Raw genomic sequence first — 24,978 nt, 5'->3', positions numbered from 1 at the left:
TTATTTATTTTAAACAAAATTTAAAAGGCCATACAAAGATTTTTTTTTCTAAGGCTCTTCACATTAAATCCTAATATGAAGTAAAAATAAACATTTTTTTCCCAAACATATTCCTTATTGCATATTATTATGAAATTAAAAATTAATCAATAAGGTCAAGGCCACGATTAAAAAAAAAAAAAGACTTTGGGTTATCAGTGAAAGCTGTCCCAAGGAGCAGCAAAACCAGAAATGTGTGTGCTATATTTTTTGGTAACAGATATAAAACGCCTGAGATTCATCCTGCAGCCCTTTCCCAACTGACCATATCTTTGTCAAAAAGAGCGAGGAAGAAAGTAACCAACTAGAATATCTCCAAACAACAGAGTGCAAGTATAAGGCTATAAGGCTTTAGTGTGTTTTTATATGCAGTAACAGCTTCAGAAACACATGAAACATTAAAGAAAACATTACAAAGCAGCATTAAGATAAAGCACGACATCATAGATTTTTGGTGTTTTCACTGGGAAAACATTCCTGCTTTGTTCGAATTTGTGGCAAAGAGAGTGGACTTTGGCTTTAACTAACTCTTTTCTAAAAGCCTTAAGTATTTGAAAGGATGAACTAGACATGATTACTGGTAAGTACATGCATAAATTTATATTTGGATGTATAAAATGTAAACGTGAGGAGCTGAGGGCTTAAGTGATATACCTCAGGTCTGCGTGGATGAGGCAGACGCTGATATACCGTGTCAAGTGAATAATACAACGGTCTATGTGAAGGTAAGGCCGGCCTCGTGGTACACTTTGAAGACTTTCTCAATGGCGTTGACATAAGCTGCTGTCCTCAGGTCCAGCCCAAGGTTATACCTGTTGGCTGTGCGCATGATTTGCTTAAAAGAGAAAAAGAAAAAAGAAAGATGAATTACGTGAACAAAGTCAATGAACGTTATACATAATGCTTTTACACATTTCAGACTGGCCTACACAGATGGACTAATACACCACAGGCAAATGTTAGTGTTTGTGGCCCACAAATTACTTTTAACATAGTTTTACTGTAGTAACACTATCGGAAACCATTGGCAGAAATGTAGAACGTTCTTATTAGATGTGCATTTTATTTGTATTAAATGTCTTTAGGTTTTAGTTGTTTTGTTTTTGTATTCATTTAATGTTTATATGTTAGGGACAGATAAAATAAACAGATTAAACTAAAATAACAAGCATCCCATGCATGTACCTTAATGTATACAGTCAAAGCTAATTGGCAACACCTGTCCCTAGGAGGAGGCGACACAGTGGCGCAGTAGGTAGTGCTGTCGACTCACAGCAAGAAGATAGCTGGTTTGAGCCTCTGCTGGGTCAGTTGGCGTTTCTGTGTGGAGTTTGCATGTTCTCCCTGCTTTGGCGTGGGTTTCCTCCGGGTGCTCCGGTTTCCCCCACAAGGCCAAAGACATGCGGTACAGGTGAATTGGGTAGGCTAAATTGTCCGTATTGTATGATTGTGAATGAGTGTGTATGGATGTTTCCCAGAGATGGGTTGCAGCTGGAAGGGCATCCGCTGCGTAAAACATATGCTGGCTAAGTTGGCGGTTCATACCGCTGTGGCGACCCCAGATTAATAAAGGGACTAAGCCAAAAAGAAAATGAATGAATGAATGAATGAATGTTCCTAGGAGGCTTTTATAAATTATAGCAACAAAAACAACCAATTAATGTAATTCAGTGTAATAATGCGAGTACGTTTGTTGATTAATTAGCCAAGATTTTATTTTAATTTTCGTAATAATTTTATTATTATTATTATTATTATTATTATATAGGTCATATTTTATTTTAATGTATTCATTAATTCACATTGATAACAAACCACAAACTTAAGATTTTTTGCTCAATTAACTACTAATTAGCTGCTTATTAATAGTTACTAATGCATTAGCTGGGTTTAGGTAATGGGTAGGATTAGGAATTAAAAAAAGGGTCCTTATAAACAGTTAATATGTTAATAACAGGCAGGTAGTAATGGTTGTTACACTAAGGTTTTATCATTATTCATTCATTCATTTTCTTTTCGGCTTAGTCCCTTTATTAATCCGGGGTCGCCACAACGGAATGAACCGCCAACTTATCCAGCACTTGTTTTACGCAGCGGATACTCCATACACACTCATACACTTTAGCCTACCCAATTCACCTGTACCACATGTCTTTGGACTGTGGGGGAAACCGGAGCACCTGGAGGAAACACACGCAAACGCAGGGAGAACAAACTCCACACAGAAACGCCAACTGACCCAGCTGAGGCTCGAACCAGCGACCTTCTTGCTGTGAGGCTATAGCACTACCTACTGCGCCACTGCATCACCAGTTTTATCATTATTTTTATTAATATATTAGAAACCATAATGAGAGTTTTTTTTACTATGAGGTTGTTCTACTGGTACAGAATGATACAAAAGTCTAAAAGATGAAGCTGTTAGGTCTATCATTTTTACAGATGGTCTGGTTTTGTTATTAAAGATTGTTCATCTGGATTAAGTAACACAAACTCCTGCTCCTCACAACTCAGAATACTGTCAGATGTGCATTTCTCAGAGACAAAAACTAAATTTTATTAATAATACACACTGTAAAAAAACGCTGGGTTCCACGTTTTTGGAACAACATAAAAGAATTAAGTTAAATTATTAGTTTTTACAAATGAATGACATTTTTGTGGGTGGATTGAACATAAAACAATTAAGCTGTCCCCAAAAAACAACAAGAACTATGTTGTATCAGATCATTTAAAACAGTTTAAAACAGCAAATGTCATTTTTTATGTGCATGTGCATTGCTTTCAAATCAGGTGCTAATGCCACAATCTGTACAATTTACTGTGACCAGTGCCAGCGCTCTCTTCTGTTAATCTGAAGCTCTGCAGCACCCACAGACAGCCTTTTAGGGCACCACAAGCACACTTTAATGATGAATACTATTGTAAAAGGCATCCTAATTATGCTGCCTCCAAAAATACCTGATTTTGGTCATATTTCAGGGCAGCACTGCAATATAACAATATACCCTGTCATGAGGTCAGAGAAAAATCATTCAAATTTAACATCAAAATGTCTAATCAACCCTTTATAGGGCACTTGCTGTGGGTAACTAAAAGACTTTTACAATTTGTAATCAGTGTCAATGAAGTTACAGTTGCAGGCAAAACGATTAGCACTGCTGTGAAAGTTTTCAAATTTTCCCAAGACAACACATTTTTATACATAAGTTTCAATTACTAATTATTAATAACTACTTTCTTTTGTCTTTGCCATGATGACAGTACATAATATTTATCTAATTATTTTGCAAACTTGAAGTGAAATTTAATGGCTTCACTTTAAAAAGTAAATTAGGGTAACTAGGCAAGTTAGGTTAATTAGACAAGACACTGGACAACATTGCATTGTTATGTAGCCAGTTGAAAACAATTTGTAAAAATAAACAAAATGCTTCTAGTCCAGCCAAACTAAAAGAATTGAGACTTTATCATGAAGACAAAAATATATACTAGGAAATACTGTGAAAAATGTCATTGCTCTGATATTAAACATCATTTAGAAAACATTAGAAAATAATAATTTCAGGAGGGCTAATAACATGGGAAAGCAACAATAAATAGCTTCGTGCTATTGTCTGAACTGAGCAAATCCTCCAGGAAATGATTTTAATGAGCCACAAATGTTTGGGTGTGGTGGATGACTGAGGATCCATTCAATGGGCTGGATCTCATTTTTTAATTCAGAAACAAACGAGTGAAAGTAACAATACTTCATAAATAGCTCATGAACACACACATTCTGTTCTCTGGTTACCATATCCCTATCATACACAAAAGCGGTTGCTGGGTGTGTGAAGTAAAGTCAGACTGTCTGTTTATTTCCATGTTCCAAAGACAGAAAGGATTGTGCTGGAGGGAAACTAATGCAGTTTGGCATTAACCTTTTATGGAGAGGTCTGAAATGCTAGCAAAAATCATCAGCAAGGATGTAATGATTAATAAACTATTCATATATTGTCATTAATCATTTTTTGTTTCATAGTAGTAAAAATAATAATAATAATAATAATAATAATAATAATAATACCTTTTATTTAAAGGTGCCTTTCAAGCACTTAAGGACACCTTACAATATATCACAGGCACATTATAAAAAACAAGACAGAGGATAATAAACATAATATTAATCCATAAAATCATTAAAAGCAATCCTGAACAGAAAGGTTTTAACCTGGGATTTAAAATCGGAGATAGAGTCTACCTGACGAATATCTAACGGCAGGGCATTTCATAACTGTGGTGCTATGCAGCTAAAAGCCCTGCCACCAAATGATTTCATCTTAAAAATCGGAACTGATAACAGTTCAGCCGCAGTGTACTAGTGAAGAAGATCAGAGAGGTAATTGGGTGCAAGGTTGTGAAGAGCTTTGTAAGTTAATAAAATAATTTTATATTGTACACGATAAAGAACAGGAAGCTAACGCAAGTGAAAGAGAATTGGAGTTATGTGTTCAGAAGCAAGCGAGTGCGTGATTACCCTAGCTGAGTTCTGGATTAGCTGTAATCTGTGAAGTTGGTTAAGAGGGATACCAGATAGGAGGGAATTGGAATAAATCAATCCTTGATGTAACCAGAGCATGTACAAGCATTTCAGTACTTTGTTAGGATAATGAAGGGCGAATTCTTGCAATGTGACGCGAGTGAAAAAAGGCAGATCGTGAAATATTACTAATATGTGAATTAAACAAAAGCATGCCATCTACAGTAGTATAACCCCAAGACTTTTAGCATGAGTTTTCAAATTTACTGGAGAATTATTGATATATGGAGTAAAGGGTTGAGCTTTGGAAAGAACAGATTTAGAGCCAACCGGAAGGGCTTCAGTTTTACTGGCATTTACTTTAAAAGTTACTGTTCATCCACATATTAATATCTCGTAGACATTTAGTAAGATCAAAAGGGGGTGAGATGAAGCATTCTTAGTAGACATATAAACTTGCATATCATCACCATAAAAATGAAAATTTATGCCATAAGAACAAAATATATGACCTAAAATAGTGTCTGCATGTCAACATCGGAGGGTCTGCTACTGAGCAAAAGAATTCAAATCCCATTGTGGCTGAGTGGCCTGCTATAACATGATTATACTGAATTAATTCAAATTGTGATCGTTTTATTTATAAATAACAACAACAACAACAACAACAACATCAATGATAATAAAAATACCAAAAAATAAAATTATAATAATATTAATTCTTATTATTATATATTTAAATAGTATTATTAAGAATGTTATCATTACCAATCCTATGGCAGTTATGGAAAAGTACTGTAAAAACAAAGTATAAATAATATTAACAACATCAATAATAATAATAATAATAATAATAATAATAATAATAATAATAATTATTATTATTATTAAATAATATAATTGAGAATACTGTTATTATCAATCCTATGACAGTTATGGAAAAGTACTGTACAAAAACAAAGTATAAATAGTATTAACAACATCAATAATAATAACAATAATAATAATAATAATTATTATTATTATTATTATTATTAAATAATATCATTGAGAATGCTGTTATTATCAATCCTATGGCAGTTATGGAAAAGTACCTCATGAAAACACGTATAGTACAAAAACTATATTTATATGATTTACATAAAACACCCACAAAAATGTCATTCAGTGTAACAACCAAACATAATCATTTGGTGACTTAATATGATGCTCTATACAAGGATCACAGGCACTTAACATTCATTAAATGTAATTTGAAATATTTTACCTTGCCACTGCCCTTGAAACTAGGTTTAACCCATTTGTCAGCTATAACTTTGTTAATCATTTAAAATACAGAAACTTTGAATCTGATCACTTACTCATATAATTCACTGTAATAAGGGCAGGTCAGAACAAGCATACGTTTCACTTAAATATATCAGGTACTTTAAACGAAGATGAAACTAAAGTTATTTGAAACCTTTACACAGATACTTTGCATATACAAATCCTAAATATTTCTTAGACCCATATAAATAAGTCAAAACAAGTATATTTTATATAACATACCTGTATAAACAGATAAATGAAACTGCTTATTATTATTATACATGTACTTACTCTGGCCGATCGTTCCATTGTGTAAGCCAATCCCGAATGCACAATGTCCTTTTCAGAAGCACCCTATGAGACAAGCCAATAAAGCTTATACTGTCTAGTGCACTTATTTTCAAATGAAGTAAATATGGCAATAATGTTTTAAAACTCACAGCAATCCTTTCTTGAAAATCAGAAGTGGGGACAATGGGTATGGCTCCACCATGTTTTCCAAACTTCCTCTCCAGACTCTCCTGGACAGACACTACCAAAAACATACAGGATTCCCAGTCAATACGGATAAAAAAATTTTAAATGTTATTTATTTCTACTGAAAGAAAAAAAAACTCCTTCTCACTTAAAGCTTCTCTGAGGCCCAAGTTTGTCTGTCATATTTTTAAAAGTACAGTGGAACAAATATACAAATATACTAAAATGCATTTCATTTATTTATTTTAATATTTTGGTTACAGATTACAATAAGGATTCATTGGTTAATGTATTTACTAACATGAACTCATAATCCTTTTACAGCATTTATTAATCATAGTTCAACATTTACTAACACGTCTTTCAAATCCCAAATCTAGCTTGTTAACATTAGTCAATGCACTGTGAGCTAACATGAACAACTGTAATTTCATTAACTAAATTTAGTAAAGATGAATAAATACTGTAATAAATGTATTGTTCATGCTATTAAAAATATTAGCTAACAGTCAGGATTTCTGCAGATTTCAACAAGTTATATTTAAGACTTTTTAGAACCATTTAATTATTATGAATTAAATGTTAGACTTTTTTTTTTTTTTAATTTCCAAGTTGGAAAAGATTTTTACTTGCCCTATCAAAAAATGATTATAATTGAATACATTTAATAATACAATAATAATAGTTTAATAATAAAAAAATATAGGTCAGGTCAGTATCCTCAGCAGTAAATAAATGAAGAACTTATAAACAAATATTACTGTTAAGGAAAGTAATTAAAACATTATTTTTATTTATATTTTTAAATATAAAAGTTTTATTGAGATTGGGATTGTATGAGTGTTAATGGTCAGATTGGGTAGCAATACCATGAAAAATTAAGACCTGTTAAAAATTATTTAAGACCTACAACAAATATTTCAGTAGATTTAAGACTTTAAGGCTTAAAATTTAGCTTATGAGATTTAAGATAATTTTAAGACCTAATAAGACCACACAGATACCCTGCTAACATGTCAGAACATGGGACAGAAGTTAAAAGTAGAGTTTGTGACCAGATTTGTGAGTACACTTCTTTGTTTGTCCTGTTTACATGTTCTGTTTATGTGACAAGCCATGGAGTGAGGTTATTTTAGGCCAGTCAGATGAAAGCCGAGAGCATTTGTTTGTGTTTAAGTGTGGTCAGACCCTCTCTCAAGGGGCACCAACATCACTCAACTCACTTAAAAAAAGTGAGCAAAAGTACCACATGACTCCTAGATCTGTAAACACAAGCTAGAGAAATTAGGACTCGCAAAACAAGCCCTTCCAGAGAAGTAATCAACAGGCATGATATTTAAGAAAGGGAGATTTCTATCAGCTAGCACTTACACAAAACAGCACTGCGGTTTACTATATATCACATTTCTGAGAAGCATATATTTGACTTACTTAGCAGATGGTAGTTTGAATCCCTTTCGTATTTGAAGGTCAGTCTGCCATAACTGACATGATTAAGATTCTTCAGCCACTCGAAGTAGGAGACTGTCACACCCCCAGCGTTCAGGTACATGTCCTGTTTATGTCCATATGAATTAGAATGTATGCTAAGAGCCATGTTAGCATCAAACACTTCTTTTTTATATTACAGTAATAAAAGTCACCTATACAGTGGAGATCAAAATAGAAGAAACAATTTATGAACACTTCATTTTTTTCAGCATTTTACCAAGTAACAAACATTAAAAAAGTGAAAAACACAGTGATTAAAATGAGAGAACAGCAATGATTGTAGATGTAGGTTTACAATTTCCATTTCTGAAGGTTTAAGCAGTCGAAAAAGTAGAAATTGTGGAGGTCCTTGCTTTGAATGACTCAAGCACATCTGTGGCCATAGAAATTTACATGTCTCTAGTCTCATTTCCAAATGTTCTGGTAAAGCGTTTGATATAGCGTTTCAGAATATATGTAACTCATGGAACATGCTTAATAGTTTGCTCTTTTACTGCAGTTAGTATAACATTAAATGGGACTAAGCCGAGATCTAGAAGTTTAGGAAATTGTAATTTGTTCTCTAATTTTGATATCTACCATGCATACAAGTCCATACACTACATGACAAAAGTCTTGTCATCGATCCCAGTTGTAAGAGCAACAAATAAAAACTTGACTTCTAGTTGATCATTTGGAAAAGTGGCAGATTTTTCAAATGAATCATCTGTTGAACTGCATCCCAATCATCACAAATACTGCAGAAGACTCATTGGAGCCTGCATGGACCCAAGATTCTCACACAAATCAGTCAAGTTTGGTGAAGGAATTGGAGTTACATTCAGTATGGGGCATGCAAGAGATCTGCAGAGTGGATGGCGACATCAACACCCTGAGGTATCAAGACATTTGTGCTGCCCATTACATTACAAACCACAGGAGAGAGGAACTCTTCAGCAGGATAGCGCTACTTCACATACTTCAAAGTTCTTGAAAGCAAAGAAAGTCAAGGTGTTCCAGGATCGGCAAGCCCAATCATCAGACATGAACATTATTGAAAATGTCTGGGGTAAGATGAAGGGGTGAGGCATTGAAGATGAATCCAAAGATACTTGTTGAACTCTGGGAGTCCTGCACGGACACTTTCTTTGCCATTCCAGATGACTTTATTAATAAGTTCTTTGAGTCATTACAGAGATGTATGGATGCAGTCCTCCAAGCTCATGGGAGTCATACACAGTATTAATTCTTTTTCCACTTCACCATGACTTTATATTCTATACTGTACATTATTTCTGTTAAGTGACAAAACTTTTGTCTAAGCAAAGTCAGAATTTACTGTCCTAATTAAATGGTTAAAAATCAAGGCATGATCATATTTTATGTTGGTATAAAAAGCATAATTTAGAGGACTTTCCCTTTCATATAAGCCACTTCAGATACCAAATGATCAACTAGAAGTTGTCAAGTTATTATTTGTTGTTCCTAAAATTTGAATAGGCGACAAGACTCTTGTCAGGTAGTGTGTATTCTCATGGATAGAAGTCAATTCCGATTTAAACATAAAAGAACTTTTATGACAGGAAGCCGTACCGGGATCACCATGATATTCCTCTCTAGGAATATCTTGTCTGCTTCAGGAGTAGTTGGGCCGTTTGCTCCTTCAGCGATGATCTGTGAAAATAAGTTTTGTTTTTTTCATATTCTCTTTTAGATTTGTTAAAAAGCACTTTGGTTTGGCTCTTTTGATGTCTGACCTTGGCCTTGATATTGTTGGCGTTTTTCTTTGTGAGCTGTTTTTCACTTGCAGCAGGGATCAGGATATCACACTCAGCTTCCAAAATGTTGCCTTCATACGCGGTGGCCCCCGGGTAACCGACAATAGTGCCATTTGCCTGGTGAACATGAATATCTGATATTTAAGGAATATATTCACATTTTATAGTTGGAGTTATTGCATGTATTGCAAGTGGCCACAAGGTGGCTCTCTTACCCTGCACTGAAGGTTTAGTGAAGGAAAAAAAAGAGAAAAGTTCAGTGTCAGACTCACCAGCTTATAGTCTTCCAGCTCTTTTGGATCTAAGCCATTGGGATTCCAGATGCTTCCATCAAGTTCTCCAATACCCACACACTTCGCTCCGTAACGGTGTAGGTAACGCATGGAGTGCAGGCCCACATTACCAAAGCCCTACCACACAAATTAAAAGACTAGATTAAATAAATATTACAGTATTCAACCTGCTGTTTTAACATATTTTATTACTTAAATATTGTATATTATTATTATTACTTCTTGTGTGTTCCAGTGAAAAAAAATCTAAACATTCTTAAGCCATTATGCATTCACTTTAAAGATATAAACGCCAAAAATATTTATTTTTCAATTAATACAAGCTTTCTTGTAAGTTTCTTGTAAACATTTAAAATTTTATATCAATCATATATTGCTATCTTGTTTTGACAGTGAAAAAATATAAACATCATTAAAACATCAAACCTAAAAGTCAAAAAATAAAAAGGTTGAAAAAATGTTTTCAGTTACATTAGTGTTATGTTGACAAGTAGTTTAATCAGTCTCTAAATTTATATTACACATACATACACTACTGACAAACAGTTTTATGATTTTCATTATATTTATATGCATAACATTAAGTTTGTTTAACTTAATGTGAGATTTTCCATGAATGTTACTCAATGAAAAAACCCTACACATTCCCTTAATATTAATTTAAAATTATATTTATATTTTCAATGTGTTTTTATTTCTCTGATAGTGTAACAGTGTCACAAAATGCTCTATCAATCAGTTTTTATCCAGTGTAGCATTCGGATGCCTTGCATCCTTTAAAATGTTCTTTATGAATATTGATTGGGCATCTAAAAGCACACACTGAATATTTAAAGGCCTTAGACAAGCAAAGTCAGAATGACCCATGTTAGTGAACACTGCTGGCACAGATTCATGAGATAATGAAAAAAGCTGGATGTATTACTTCTACTTTTACACAAGCATGCTAAAACGTATGTAAAAAAACTGTTTTGTGTTTCCAAAAGGACAATTCATTAGCTGTCTTCATGAGCTATACATTTAAAGGGCCTATTATGCCCCCTTTAGCAAGATATCAAAAAGTCTCTGATGTCCATAAAGTGTTTGTATGAAGTTTAAGCTCTAAAAACACACACTTTATTTTTATAACTCTTTGAAACTGCCCCTTTTAGGCTTTGCGCCATATTGTGCCGTTTTGGTGACTGTCGCTTTAAATTCAAACAAGATTGTGCTCTTTTTAAAAGGGAGTGGAACTATAAATCCCTGTGAATCAGCATAGCAGCAGATTCAAAACTGTAAAGGCAGAAGACTGCTTCTCACTCAGGGCTCTCTATGCTAATGAGGGATGATCATCAGTAATGGGTGGGGCTTTCCCCTCTGATGATGTGCACAAAGGGAGAAATACAGTGATTCTGCAGGCTGTTTTTATGAAGTGTGATTAAAAAAAATAGAATTAATTTTTACCATTAGAGGCTAGCTGCATTCACACACCGCTGACACACTATTTAGTTTTAAACTCCTTATGAAAATGATTTTGCATAATAGGTCCCCTTTAAATCTAAAAATAAGAAAGTGGAATCTGGTGTTTATGCATGACATGCACAAACCTGAATGACAAACGTCTTGTCTCCAAACCCAGGGGTCAGACCCAGCTGGCTCATGTAAGCAGACTCATTCACAAAGTTTTCAATGCCATGGAAGACGCCTCGACCTGTGGCAGATATGCGGCCGTGGATGCCACCCTGGCTGATCGGCTTACCGGTCACACAGGCATGAGCGTTGATATCCTGATAGAGAGGAATCACATTCAAGAATCAGAATTACAAAACATGCATTGAAACAAACTTTTTAAATCATGTCATCTTAATCTCTGTTAAACAATCCTCTGGATCATCTAAAAATCTCAAATATGAACAAGAAAATTTATTAGGAAAATGCAAAAGAAAGACATTGAGTGTTACATTTACATTACATTTAATCATTAGGCGGACACAAGTCTCAAATGTCAAAAATAGACTTAAATCAAAGGAAAATAAACAAGAACAACCAGATCAATAATATGACAATACACAACACACAAATTAACCATGTTAAATAGGTTTTATCAGCCTAAAACAGTGGATATCAACAAGGTCCTAATGAAATTTATGTTTTATTTAAAATACAAACATATTCCTGCTTAATTAAAGTGTTTACAGGAACAAGAATATTGAAATATATGTGTAAACTGGTATTACATTTGAATTGAACGTTTAGCTACTAAAGCTGGGCAATGACAAAAATCTCACAATATAATTCATCTCATATCAATATACATACGTACATCACACAATATAGTAAATTTTTTGTTAATTCAATCAGATTATTTTAATCATATAAGAAGAACTCATTCATGTCACAATTTTTCTTTCATTATTTAGAACTTCAGGGCAAATGTTTGATTAACAATGTGGAAATATAAATATTAATGAAAAATAAAACACTTTTCAAAAACTAATGATTACAAGTCCAACTTAAAAGTTAGCTAAAAATGTAAGATGTAAACATAATTGAACTTCTAAAGCTTGCAACCTTGTCAGCATGTGGTTATTCTATTTTCTGCCTACATCCCCATGGTGGCAGATTGCAGCCATCCAAATAATGAAATTATTACCAAAACCAACCATTTGATGACAAAATAACAGCAATTAAAAAAAGAGAACAATATGAAACAACAGACTTTTCATTTCGTCCATATGATATCTATTTTCATATTGCACAGCCCATAAAGCTTAGAAATCTGTATTTTATAAATTTTTATTGAGACTCATAGTTGCTGTAAATCCAAAAAAAAAAAAAGTTCTGTTGATGTTACAGTTTCTCTCAAGTCCTTTCATTTTTCTAGCTAGAGGGCAGCACACAAATATTACAGAATGTCACGGCTACCTAGACAAAGCAAATGACTGCCATGGGAGGACAGACTGTGTTGAAAGAGTCTGTCAGTAGAGGGTGGAAAAACACAGAGCCACTTTGTTCTCCTGCTCTCATAAACACCACACTCTTTGTCAGAGACAGTAAAGGCTCTGGGCACTGAGTCACCAACACAATAATCTGACAGATATACTGGGTGATTTAAAAAAATAAATAAATTATATATATAATAACTACAGTATGAGAAAACACATTTTAGAATTCAGAATTCTCTATACTGTTGCAAGTTCATGTGTGCATGAAATATTTCTATGGAACTTTTATCATACCGTTTATAAATGATTTAACACTATTGGACTGATGAATGCAATGCTTGATTCTGATTGGCTGATCAAAATAGGTATGCAATTACTTGCAGGGAATCGCGTGGGTAAAGTAGTTCCAGGTAGGTCTTCTTGACCGAATTAGCTGTGCCTTTACTGAATGAGCACTGTTACTTTGTTATTTGTTCTGTTCTTTCTTTTCTTTTCTTTTCTTTTCATTCCCTTTAAACCATAAAAAACGTTTTTAATCTGTTTGAATCATTTATATTCTTTGTTACTTCTTGATGTATTTTACTACAGTCAAAATCTAATAAAAAAATAATAAATAAAAAAATAAAAAATAACACAACAAAATAAAAGGGCATTACACACAGAAGCTGTTTGATGACAAAAACAAGACAACTGGTTCTGAACTGCACAATCTGAACGGTGTCTTTATGTGTGGTAATTATAGTATAAGCTGAAAAACTGACTCTGGTTAGAAATTATTAGAAAAGAATTTTAAAAATTATAGAATTAATTAATTATTGGAACTAATAAAACACCCACAATAAAACATCAGCACCTCAGGTCAGGTGTGCGCAAATGTTTTGAGCAATTCAACAGTGAATTGTCAATTATACCTTACTTCTGCGATGACATGTTAAACTAGATAGTGCTAATGTTTTGGTTAAGTGCATATTTCAGTATTTTCAAAACAAGCTATTGTGAAAGTCTCATGTTGTTTACGGTCAGCTGCACAGATGTATCACACTTAAGGCAGCTGTAAATGGTTACATATATCCATGGAAAACAAATGCAATCACAGTATTAACTATGAAAACACACTACAACTGCAAATGTTATAATGACAATAAATTCATTCTTTTAGATACATTTTGACATTTCTAATAACTACAAATGCTACATAAATTATTGTAGTGGATTAACAATTAATTGATTTGGGTTTGATTAATTGCATAAGCTTAAGGATGTGAATAAAACTAGAACGCTTAAGAAATATCAATATTATGCTACACTGCAAACTAAGAAAACAATGACATAAAACATGTCAACAACAAAATAAGTTAACATAGACATCAGTTTCTCATAATAAAGAGATGTCAACACTCAAAGTGAAATGTCTAGTCATAATCCTCAATGTAACTACATTCAAGTGGTTTAAGTCTAAGACATATTTTGCTGCTGTAAATGAAGTTATAGCAACATTTTCAATCCTGAAATGGGACACATCATTCAACCATATTAAATACAAAAATTAAATATCCTCCTGGATTTTGCAGGGACTTTTTTATATTTGTGGCCTAAATTTTTTATGTGACAGCTTTTCTAAAAACTTGACGCTTCATTTGCTTCAATGTTTGTGCTTTGCTGCAAACATCCTGCTAAATTTGTCTTTTTTATTAAAGGGGTGGTCCACTATGATATCATATTTTAAACTTTAGTTGATGTGTAATGTACCCGTGTAAACATAAACTGCATTTCTAAATGTAAGACGCTCAAAGTTCAATGCAAAAGGAGACAGGTTTTTACAGAGTTAGCTTAGCAAAGCCTACAATGAACGAATTTTGGAGACTACAAAAAAATACTTCCGGGCCAGTGAGATCTTAAACGTACTTTTACCACACACACACACACTGCGCAGCTAAGGGGCATGGCCAGAGGCGCTGTAACGTTACAGCAGAGAGAGAGCTAAAAACCAAAGGCTGCTATATTCACAGAGCTTCTTCTGTTTCTGTATTTGGGGTTCCAAAAGACACGACACGAGAGAAGTGCTTACAGTTCAATATTAATTATGTTCCAGAGAATTATAAAATACATTGCAAGCATTATTTGACAAAACACAGCTTCCAGAATGTCTCTCAGTTCAGTGCTGGATTCAGTTAAAATTTCTTCAAAGGAACAGCTCCAACAAGCAGATGCTGTGGACTCTGAGCCACAACCTGCAAGTGTTTTTATTTGTTAACATTGATTTATTACATGTACAGTGTCTAGCGTTAACGGTATGCTGTAGCAAGGATGTAAACAAAAGGAAATGCTGTTTGGCATCGCTAACGATTTAGCTACAAATTCATATTTATCAGTCAAACTTCACCAGCGTGTGCGTGTCTCTATGAGGTGCTTTTCATCTCAGATAATAAACTCACAAAATATATGTGAATTATTCATATTACTTACACATGCATATTCTGAATATATGTAAAAGACGTCGTGTAACGTGTTGAGTTAAAAAAAAAATACAGGAGAGCTCGCCTAACTCATGTAGCAGCAGAATAATAAAATCAAGGCTCACACAGGTCGCATCCCACATCTTGTGCTTTATTCTTCTGTCTACAGCGTCACTGTATATAACAGAACAATAACTTAATCCGAGCATCAGAGAAAAAGAAAAAGAAACATCGGTCCCGCGCACATGCATTTCTTGTGTTACACGCGTCTACGTACAGTTCACATACACACACACACAATGGCGATCTCTCTTAAAGGAGCCGCACCCCATTTTCACTCGTTACAGACACTTGTCAGATTTTATTTTAAAGAGCGAGCATGAGGTTGACTGACTGTTTACACAAGTGCGCGCATGCTTGTACGGGCATGATGTGCAGCTGATCCGCGAATCGCAGCACATTATGACAGATGACCAATCAGAGTCACTTGAGGGCGGGCCTTTCAGAGGAACTAGGAAATATTCAGTTGTTTTCATGTTAGCGGAGTAGCTGTATATAATAGAAGATTTATGAAAAAATAACGTGATTTCCTTCAAGTGAAACATGAGCACGCATTGCTTTGCATCTTATAAACACAACCAAGCCTTAAAATTACATTCTGGACCACCTCTTTAAATCCTAGAAGAATTGGTGTATTCATTGGTTTGATAATAAATTCAAATACAAGTTATGACAATTGGCAGTTTAAAGTATCATGTAGCATCACAGTTTATTTTGGTTTGGTAAAAAAAAACAAAACTGAAAATACCGGAGGACACCAGAAGTGCATACAGTGAACTTATGAATAAAATTATCAGTAATAACAATGCAGTATGCAAAACACGCCAATAATTATTTTTCTTTATAATACTTAACTTACATGATGGCCCATTGTGTTTGCATATGTGTCAGCAATCCAGGACATTTCCCTCTCTCCTGTGCTCATGTCCGGGGCAGGAACGTCAATGCCAGGCCCTAACAGAGGAAACACAAATCAGTGTACTACTGATCCTCCCTTCCCATGCTTATACTGCAGCTCAGTATAACCCTGACCATGCAGATCTGCCAGTCATCATGATGTCTTACAAAAATCTGCAGAATTACACTCAATGAATGGTAAAATGTGCAAAACACAAGACTATGTTGACAACACCATAATCATATTAAGCAAGATATTTGAGGGATGCATATGGTCTAGCACATGAGAGGCATTTAAATTTTGCCAAGCTTTTTGGAAAATTCAGTTTGGAAACTTGTTTCCACAGATTGATTTGGTAATTGATTGTTTCCACAGATTGATTTTGAGTATGTAATTTTTGCCACTAGAAGGCAAATATTAACAGAGACAAAGTTTGATGACTTCTGCAAAAATCATGTTTATGCATGAGCTAAAGTATTCAAACTTATTATGTTTGAAAACTTATCATGTAGTATGAGGCAAAATAAGGCTGAAAGCCATTAAAGCAAAATGAGAGATGAAAGATGAGCAGGATGTGGCACAAAAGCAGCAAAGATTTTATTATGCCACAGTCGATCACATGGGGAAGAAGTAGTGCCTTTTTATTATACTAAAAACATTTTAAAGTTCTGTTAGTCTAATAAAACACCCCCAAAAATTAAAGCATCTTTGGTGTTTCCCTGTTTTCTATAAAACCAAACCTGAAATCCATAAATGTGTGACGTCATTTGTGTGACAAAGTCCATGCTTGTTTCTCTAAATTTGAACATTCTACGAAACATTTGGGACAATGCCAAAGTACAAATTCAGCAAAGTATTGAACACAGTTCTGGTGGTTTTGGCTTGTATTTTAATTTTGAAAAATCTTACATATTTTGCCTTTAATGCCAGGGAGAGGGGGGTGGTAAAAAAACTTCTGTGATAACACATTCTTCATTCTTAAGAAATAGCAATTGTGCACTATCGCTGTACATTTTTACTCACAAAAGCTAAATATTATTTTCAAAGTACAGCGTGGGAAGCTGACAATGTGTCAAAAACAGCAACTAGGCTAGCAAAACTGGCTCTATTACAAGCTCTTTAAACTCATGTAATATGAATACAGATTATTTAGGCTTTCAGGCAACAGGGTCAATGTAATTGTATGATAGAAGTGGTGTCAATAGCAGCTTGACTGGTAATCTGCCATCTGATGCTAAGCATTACCAGAGAGTTGCTGCTGAGAGTGTCGTGTTATTGTGTTGTGAACTAATCTGCAATAGAGGCTGTCACATTTAAGTTTCAACAGCTAAATGCGCTTAACAAATGTCAATCAAGTTTATTGATAAATCTACTATTAATTAATGTATTGTTGCTAAGACAACAAACTTTTTTTCTGTAACATGCACTGCCTTGTATATCTAATGCTGAAAAACAGATATCGGAGAAGATTCTTGAGAATTATACTGAATGAGCATACTAAACAGAAGATTATCATGAACAAATTAGGGAGGTGTAAAATCAAGCACATGATTGACATTTTAATTCGAGCTTTTTGCAGAATTTAGAAGCAGATTTAGTGTGGAAGCTTGTTTCCACCACAGAATACAAAGATGTACTTGTGACTATTGAACTTTTTTTATGAATTCCAAGTTTGCATGTGACAATTCTAAGAAAAAACTAAATCTCAAGAGTCAAAGAACTGTGAGAAAAAATGTAAGTGTGTGGGAAAAATTATTTTGTGCATATTATGGTGAAAACAAGCTTTATTCGATTCAATGTGTGCCTGCTCAAAACTCACCAATGAAGCCTTTTTTAGCCAACTCGATAGTGAACCTTCTTGTGATCTTCTCCAATTCTGTGTCCTGTATAAAGTCAGAAAAAAAAACAGAGGAGCATTATTAACTAAGCATATGGAATTTTACATTAAGAAAGCAATTCTTGAGTGTAGATGTTTTACTGATGTAAATTAGAACTGTTTGCTAAGGCTGTGGATTAAAAATAATTATGTTATAAATAATGCTCCGTTTCTTGCAGTCAAACCGTTTTGCTTCAAAGACCTCAATATATAATCAGAAGGTACAGGTATTCATTTTGACTCTTTAAATGCAATGTTATGAATCACAAAGGGACCGTGGTTCTGGCAGCAAAAAAAAAAAATCTTTAATGTTCTACTAACTAACAAATGTTCCTTTTATGTGGAATATAACAGCACAGGTCTTAAAGCTTTAAGGATAAATCACTTTGTGAAAAGAAAATGAAAAATTTAAAAGAAAAGAAAAAAAGATGTTTATTTCTGCTATGAGTAATTTTATATACTGTAAAAAGCTATTAGTTACTTTACTTTATAAAGCGAGATAAAGTTATCACCTAAAAAGTGATAAGTTGACTTTTCTTAAAAAAGTGAGCAAACCCATTGTAACTTGGAACTGTTAAGTTGACTTAATATTTACAATTTTGCAGTTCATTAACTTAATTTGGTAACACTTTATTTTGATGGTCTATTTGAGTGTTAGTAGACTTGCTACTCCTTCAACAGACATTTAACCGACTATAAGAAACTTTGCAAGTACATGTCAACTTATGCTAACCCTACTGCTAACTCCAACTCTAACCCCAACCAAACAGTCTACTTATAATCTAATGAAAATTAGTTGCAAATGTAACTTAAATTCAACAAACGGACCATCAAAATAAAGTGTGAAGCTTAATTTTAACAGGTTTACTCACTTTTCAAAAATAAAGTTACTTAATCGCTTTAAAAGCAATGGGTTTCCTTACTTTTTAAAGTAAAGTAACAAATCAGTTTTAGATTGCATTTGATTTACCCAAAGTATCTGTGTTTAGGGAAACTTAAAAATTTAAATAAATTTACTTGCTGCTTTTCTAAAACAATTACACTTCCACACCAAATCTTCCATACCATTAAATGGACTCTAATACATACAGTTGAAGTCAGAATTATTTGCCCCCTTTGAATTTTTTTTTCTTTTTTAAATATTTCCTAAACAATGTTTAACAGAGCAAGGAAATTTTCACAGTGTGTCATAATATTATTTCTTCTGGTGAAAGTCTTATTTTTTATTTCGGCTAGAATAAAAGCAGTTTTAAATTTTTTTAATGCCATTTTAAGGTCAAAATTATTGGCATTTTTTTCGATTGTCTACAGGACAAACCATCGTTATACAATAACTTGCCTAATTACCCTAACCTGCCTAGTTAACCTAATTAACCTAGTTAAGCCTTAAAATGTCACTTTAAGCTGTATAGAAGTGTCTTGAAAAATATCTAGTAAAATATTATTTACTGTCATAATGTGTTGAAAAAAAAATCTTCTCTCTGTTAAACAGAACTTGGTGGAAAAATAAACAGGGGGGCTAATAATTTTGACCTCAACTGTATCTTTTTTTCACAAGCACTTAAAATCATACAAAAAAAAAAAAGAATGTGGAACACAATCACCGAGTAATTCTTGGGGTTAATTTTCACACCAGCTTTGGCTCCTCCGAAAGGCACATCTGTCGAAAGCACAGTTCATTTGAATGATTATTTGTTCATACCAGAAGCCAAAACCAAATAAATGCACACAGAAACAAATTTAAGCAAAGAACTCACCAACAACTGCACATTTGTAGGTCATTAGTGAGGCGAGGGCTTTCACCTCATCCACTGAGACCTCTGTGCTGTAACGGATACCTGAAAAAGCAGAAATCGTGTCCTGTTCAGACTTTAGACTGTATAGGCAAATACATGTATAGATTAGGCAGATCATTAGAACAAGGATCAAAATGTATCACATGCATTACAGACCCCCTTTTAACTGGTTTTATAATGCAAATACAAAAAATGGAGTAAAATTACACAGATTGAGTGCTTTATATAACTCAATATGTTAAAGCTCTTGGGGCAAAAATAATAAGTGAATAAAATATTAGTTAGATATTTGCCCGTTGCAAAGCTGGGGATTGCCACGGTCTGTTAAAACAGCATTAATGATCTGAGAAAGGTGATCTTTATAGTAGGAGTTCTGGAGAATTCAAATGACTTAAACACCAAGCGCAGAAAAATAGACCTTTAGTTTTGAGAGGGGAAATTCTGTGTGGCAGGACAGGCAGTAAACCAAAAAAACACGATGACTCATTCTCTCCACCAAACTATGAGGGAAGAAAATCTAGGCAGGGCCCAAACCGGGTATGTTTAAAGTACACGGACTGACTGCCTCAAAAATAACCTCTCTTTCTGTTTTCAGGCATCCTCAAAACTGTTTGGAGAGCACTGCAAAGTTAATCGATTTTATGGGTGATTAAGTTGTTAATCATCTCAAATCACTTCTACTGTAACATTAAATAAAGTTATTAAGGCACATTCAAAAAACAGTCCGCCCTCTGAGTTTATTGGTAACTAAGTGAGAGAATAAACTGTGGAACAAGCATGTCCTGCTGTATATACTGTAAAGACGGGGGTTCAAAGTCTGCATCCTCTTAACTATTATAACATAAATGCCTGCTGAATCTCCTATTCTGGCATTTTTGATCAGAATAACTATAGACTGTGGATCAGATTATACATAAATCAGATAGAAAAGAGACAGAAATAGACAGAAACAAGTTTACTAAGTGAAACTTTAACCTTCCTCTCCACGTAAACTCTGGGAGGCTCTAAGAAAAATCTGTACAAAAATGTTAATTTACTCTGTACTCTTAACAAGTCTTTGAAAATAAATAAGAATATTATCATCTAGAGAATTTATATGTATAAAATGACAGTAGGTAAACATCAAATAAAATAAGATTTTATTTTAAGATTATAAAATTTACTTAAATATTTTTCTCCAGTATTTAGTGTCATATATTATAGTGTCTACTGTCATTTTCTATGAATAAATGCTCTAAATAATATTATTTATAACAGAAAATTTGAAGACATGTTATCGGTAGCTTATGAAATAAAACACGAATGAACATTATACTCAAAACATGGATCTATCAAAGGCAAATCTAAAATAATAATAATAATAATAATAATAATAATAATAATAAAATAAAAACACAATAATAGTGCACTTTTATTTTTTTTTAAGTAAAAGGAGAAATTACAATGCTTTTTAATCAATGATTTGCAAAAACACATGCTTTTATATAATGATCCAGTTGCAAGAGCACAAGGTAAACTACTAAGGCACTAAGCTAATTTTTAATCTGCACAATGTAAACAGTCTCGACATCAGTTCAGTCAATGTCACCCTGAAATCTAATCTATTCAATACAAGATCAGTGCACATTATCAGATATCTTACAAACTCTGTGAACAGTTCAGCATAGTTTATGTGCAATTTAGACCACTTAAAACATTGGCTAAAGAAAATGGATTGCAAGTTCACCTTTGTTCATGCTATAGTTTACGGTTGATGATATCTCAGTTTTGTTTTTTGCAAAAATGAGGAAATAGTATGAAAATGCTTACGGAGACTCCAGTCAAGGAAATTGCTGAGAGACTGAACTCTCCTATGTGGCTTTTACCTCCCTTCCTTAATAAATAAAGCACTGCACAGTCAGTCCTGATGAGGCAAAATGTAAAGCCCTTGCAAACAACTCCAGAATAGGTCATGCCTGATAGACACTGCTCTTACATAAACACATTCCACTGCTGATAACAAATAAGCTCACAACTTCCAGAAAGTACTGAAATATCTCTATGAAAGAACTGAAATATATCTATAAAGATAACAGAAATGTATATCATTTGGGATAAAAAAAGGTTTAAGGAGGGGAAAGCTGAACCACCCTATAATACAAACACACAGCAACAGGAGAGGCAGGATTCTTGCTGTAATACTTTACAAAGAAAAAACTAAAAGTGATGCAATACAATTTCTTTTGTCCTTCCCATTCTCCTACATATTATAAAGAACCAAATTGCAAAATCTGTATAAAAATTTATGGAAGCAATTTATGCGGTTTGAAATCTAATATGTAAATCTAATTCAAAATAATAATAAAAAAGTTTTCAAAACATTATGTTTTTGAATATAAAGATATATTTTAACAAATCTCTTTTGCTCTTGAGGCTGAATTTATTCGATAAATATATGTTTTCAAACTATATGTAGCTGACTTTTTGCTATAGTTTCAAATTATTGTAAGCTGGTTTAATATAAACTCTGTGGTTTGTTCAAGCTTATAATTACAGTATATAGTAACCAACTAGTGACCTCTTTAGACCACTAATAAACACATGACACCAGTCAAAGACAAGCCTAGAGATTTTTGCATTACTCCACATAGATTTTAATAATATTCATTCATTAATTTTCCTTCGGTTTAGTCTTTTTATTCATTATGGGATGCCACAGCCAGCAGGAGGGGGAGGGGGGTGACAGGGGGGATACATTCCCCTGCCTTTTAGAGAGACCATTTAAAAACAGGTGATTAATAATTATATTCACATAAACTTTTGGATCTCATTCAACTGTCGTCCCCACTTTTAAAATGTCCGATATGTCCCTGGCCACAGCGGAATGAACTGCCAACTTATCCAGCATATGTTTTACACAGCTGAGGCCCTTCCAGCTGCAACCCAGAACTAGGAAACACCCATACGGTTAGAATAATATGAAGACCGAAGATGAGTATACTAGTTAACTCAGTAACGTTTGTACGCGAACGGTCGCTGGGTGTCGCTACTGCGCAACCGCAACAAATAGGATCTTTTCCAAGTTCATGGCACGCAAGGCCTATCATTTGTCACTCCCTGTCAAATTACAAACACAAAGTGTGTAAATACGACACACACAGACTAATGACATCATAATGCAAAACTTCAGAAGACGCTGTGACAGGTAAGTGCTTTCTGTCTTAGCTTGCATGTTTTTTTTCGCGAGAGCGCGACTGCTTCCTATTAGCTCGGATGTAAATAATGCACAAACACAAACTTGCCTCCTTTACACGGGGTCCTGTGCTGGCTGTGCTGAGCTCTGTAGCCCTCGATCATTTCCCATTCCCCGTTGTCTCTCTTGATGGGGAAAGACACGGACAGGACGTGGTTGCAGGGCTTGATGATCTTGAGGATCCCCCTGACGCGGTGCCTCTTCTGCTCGGGCGTTTCTCTCGTCTTCAGATCGTGCACGAGTTTGTCCTCCACAATAGACGCCCCGCGGTCGAAGAAACCCTCGACCATCCTAAAGAAGTTTGGGTCATCGTCTTTCTCTCCCACCGCTTCGCTGTAGCGGCGGACCCGCAGGAGAGTCGCCGAAGCGGGCAAAGCCGAGTCCGCGCACACCGAGGCCAGTGCGCTGCTGGCGGCTGCGCGTGTCACGAGCTCTCCCAGATACCTATACATGGTTCTGAACTAAAAAACAAACAAATTTACAGTCTCTAAAAAGGAAAGCTGACAGTGTAAGAGAATATGTCAGGTGAATAAACGGACACCACCGCTCCTGCTTTTTCTGCTTGACTCAGTAAAGTGTCGGCTTGAAAACTGTTTGTGAGTTGTTTTAAACGGCAGGCAGGCGTGCCGCGGGTCTCCACCTCAAGCTGGGAGGCGCTCAAAGAGCAAGAACCCATCAGCAAACACTACCTCTCTAAAGAACTGTTCAAGAAGCATTTGAAAAAACGAAAAAGGATTGAAATAGATGTAAACGTGTTTTGTTGCTTTTGATTTGATTAATATATCGGCTGATCATTTCGACCCTTCAGAAAAATAAAAGAAAAAGATGTAGAAAAAAACGTAGACGCCCTCACAGAAGATGCTAAAATAACGTTGTTCCCTTTGTAAAAACCAGTACAATGTCTTTAAGTGTGTTTTAGGACATATTCTATGTGCATTTATTGGTTTCAACATGCCACCAGAAGGTCAAGTATTACCATTAGAGAACAGTTAATGGAAACGATACAATACAGACAAATGTAATTTCCATTATAACCGTTAGAAAAGCTGTGATGGTTTCTATGTTTTTTTTTTTTTTTTGTGGGATCTTACTCCAAAAAATGTATTACATGTACAAATGTACTAATATCTTTTAGTATATTTAGTGATTTTTATTCGTACAAGTTAAACTAAATTAAAATGAAACAGAAAATAAAATGTAATGGAACATGTTTTCGTAAAATGCAGACGGAAGCAGTTTGGTACTGGCCAAGGCCAAAGCCTGATACATTGTAGTACTCTGGTCAGGAGTTAGAAAACCACAGGAAGATCTTTTCTTTCCCACCAGAAATGTATCTTTCCTGGAGTTTGGCACAAATGTGAGTGTACGTGCACTGAGGGGTTTAAACTGTCTGTTGAAAAGACTGAGACAGTCTCTTACACATTCACTCTGTGTGTGTGTAACAGGTGTCATCCCGCAGGATTATTTTAATTAACTACTTTTAAACTACTTTGAACTACTTTTTTTGCTTTGCTCTAACCCTTGCCTGACTGAAGTCATTTTAGAAGATTTCTACGACAAAATTTAAAATAATTTTCTGTCATTTTCTCACCCTCAGGCAATGTTCTGTAGACGCCAAGGTCTTATGAAGCAGAATGATCAGTCTGTGCAACTAAACATTCTATACAACATTATTACTCTTAGAATGCAAAGTTGGTAGACTTTACTAAGTGGGTCAACAATCATCTAAAGTCTGAATTAAAGGTAAAAATGCTGTAAGTCAAGTTCAGTTTCTTGTACAGTCAGATTGATTCAAAAGACCCTAGTGTAGATGTATTAATTTTGTTATGCCTGTATATTTTGTACT

General features: G+C 34.3%; 2 protein-coding genes across 2 annotated transcripts in view; one reads left to right on the top strand and one right to left on the bottom strand.

Moving 5' to 3' along the window:
• Nucleotides 1-3: 3 nt before the first annotated feature.
• glud1a (glutamate dehydrogenase 1a) lies at nt 4-23,749 on the bottom strand. Its single transcript, XM_056470783.1, has 13 exons — nt 23,182-23,749; nt 19,862-19,942; nt 19,709-19,764; nt 18,048-18,111; nt 16,190-16,284; nt 11,477-11,656; nt 9,870-10,007; nt 9,577-9,714; nt 9,413-9,493; nt 7,781-7,904; nt 6,313-6,404; nt 6,164-6,226; nt 4-874 (listed from the first exon to the last, which is right to left on the bottom strand). The coding sequence occupies exons 1-13, from the start codon at nt 23,582-23,584 to the stop codon at nt 755-757; spliced, it is 1,635 nt and encodes a 544-aa protein (XP_056326758.1). The 5' UTR covers nt 23,585-23,749; the 3' UTR covers nt 4-754.
• Nucleotides 22,971-24,978, top strand: part of LOC130239532 (nuclear factor NF-kappa-B p100 subunit-like) — a 37,280-nt gene continuing 35,272 nt past the window's right edge. The window contains exon 1 of the mRNA XM_056470782.1: nt 22,971-23,084. The gene's annotated coding sequence lies outside the window, so the exon portion shown is untranslated. The remainder of the gene's footprint in view (nt 23,085-24,978) is intronic.

This window comes from Danio aesculapii, chromosome 13 (assembly GCF_903798145.1).
Source record: "Danio aesculapii chromosome 13, fDanAes4.1, whole genome shotgun sequence".
Lineage (NCBI taxonomy): Eukaryota > Metazoa > Chordata > Actinopteri > Cypriniformes > Danionidae > Danio > Danio aesculapii.
Note: the sequence above shows the minus strand (reverse complement) of the source record. Positions and strands in the feature narration are given on the sequence as shown.

What these genes read in the sequence shown, in the direction of transcription:
- glud1a (XM_056470783.1), bottom strand. Translation starts at nt 23,584, where the DNA reads ATGTATAGGTATCTGGGAGAGCTCGTGACACGCGCAGCCGCCAGCAGC. An exon ending in GGCTAAAAAAGGCTTCATTG is followed by an intron (nt 16,285 to 18,047) that starts GTGAGTTTTGAG and finishes TTCCTCTGTTAG; the next exon opens with GGCCTGGCATTGACGTTCCT. An exon ending in ATTTTCAAGAAAGGATTGCT is followed by an intron (nt 6,227 to 6,312) that starts GTGAGTTTTAAA and finishes CTTGTCTCATAG; the next exon opens with GGTGCTTCTGAAAAGGACAT.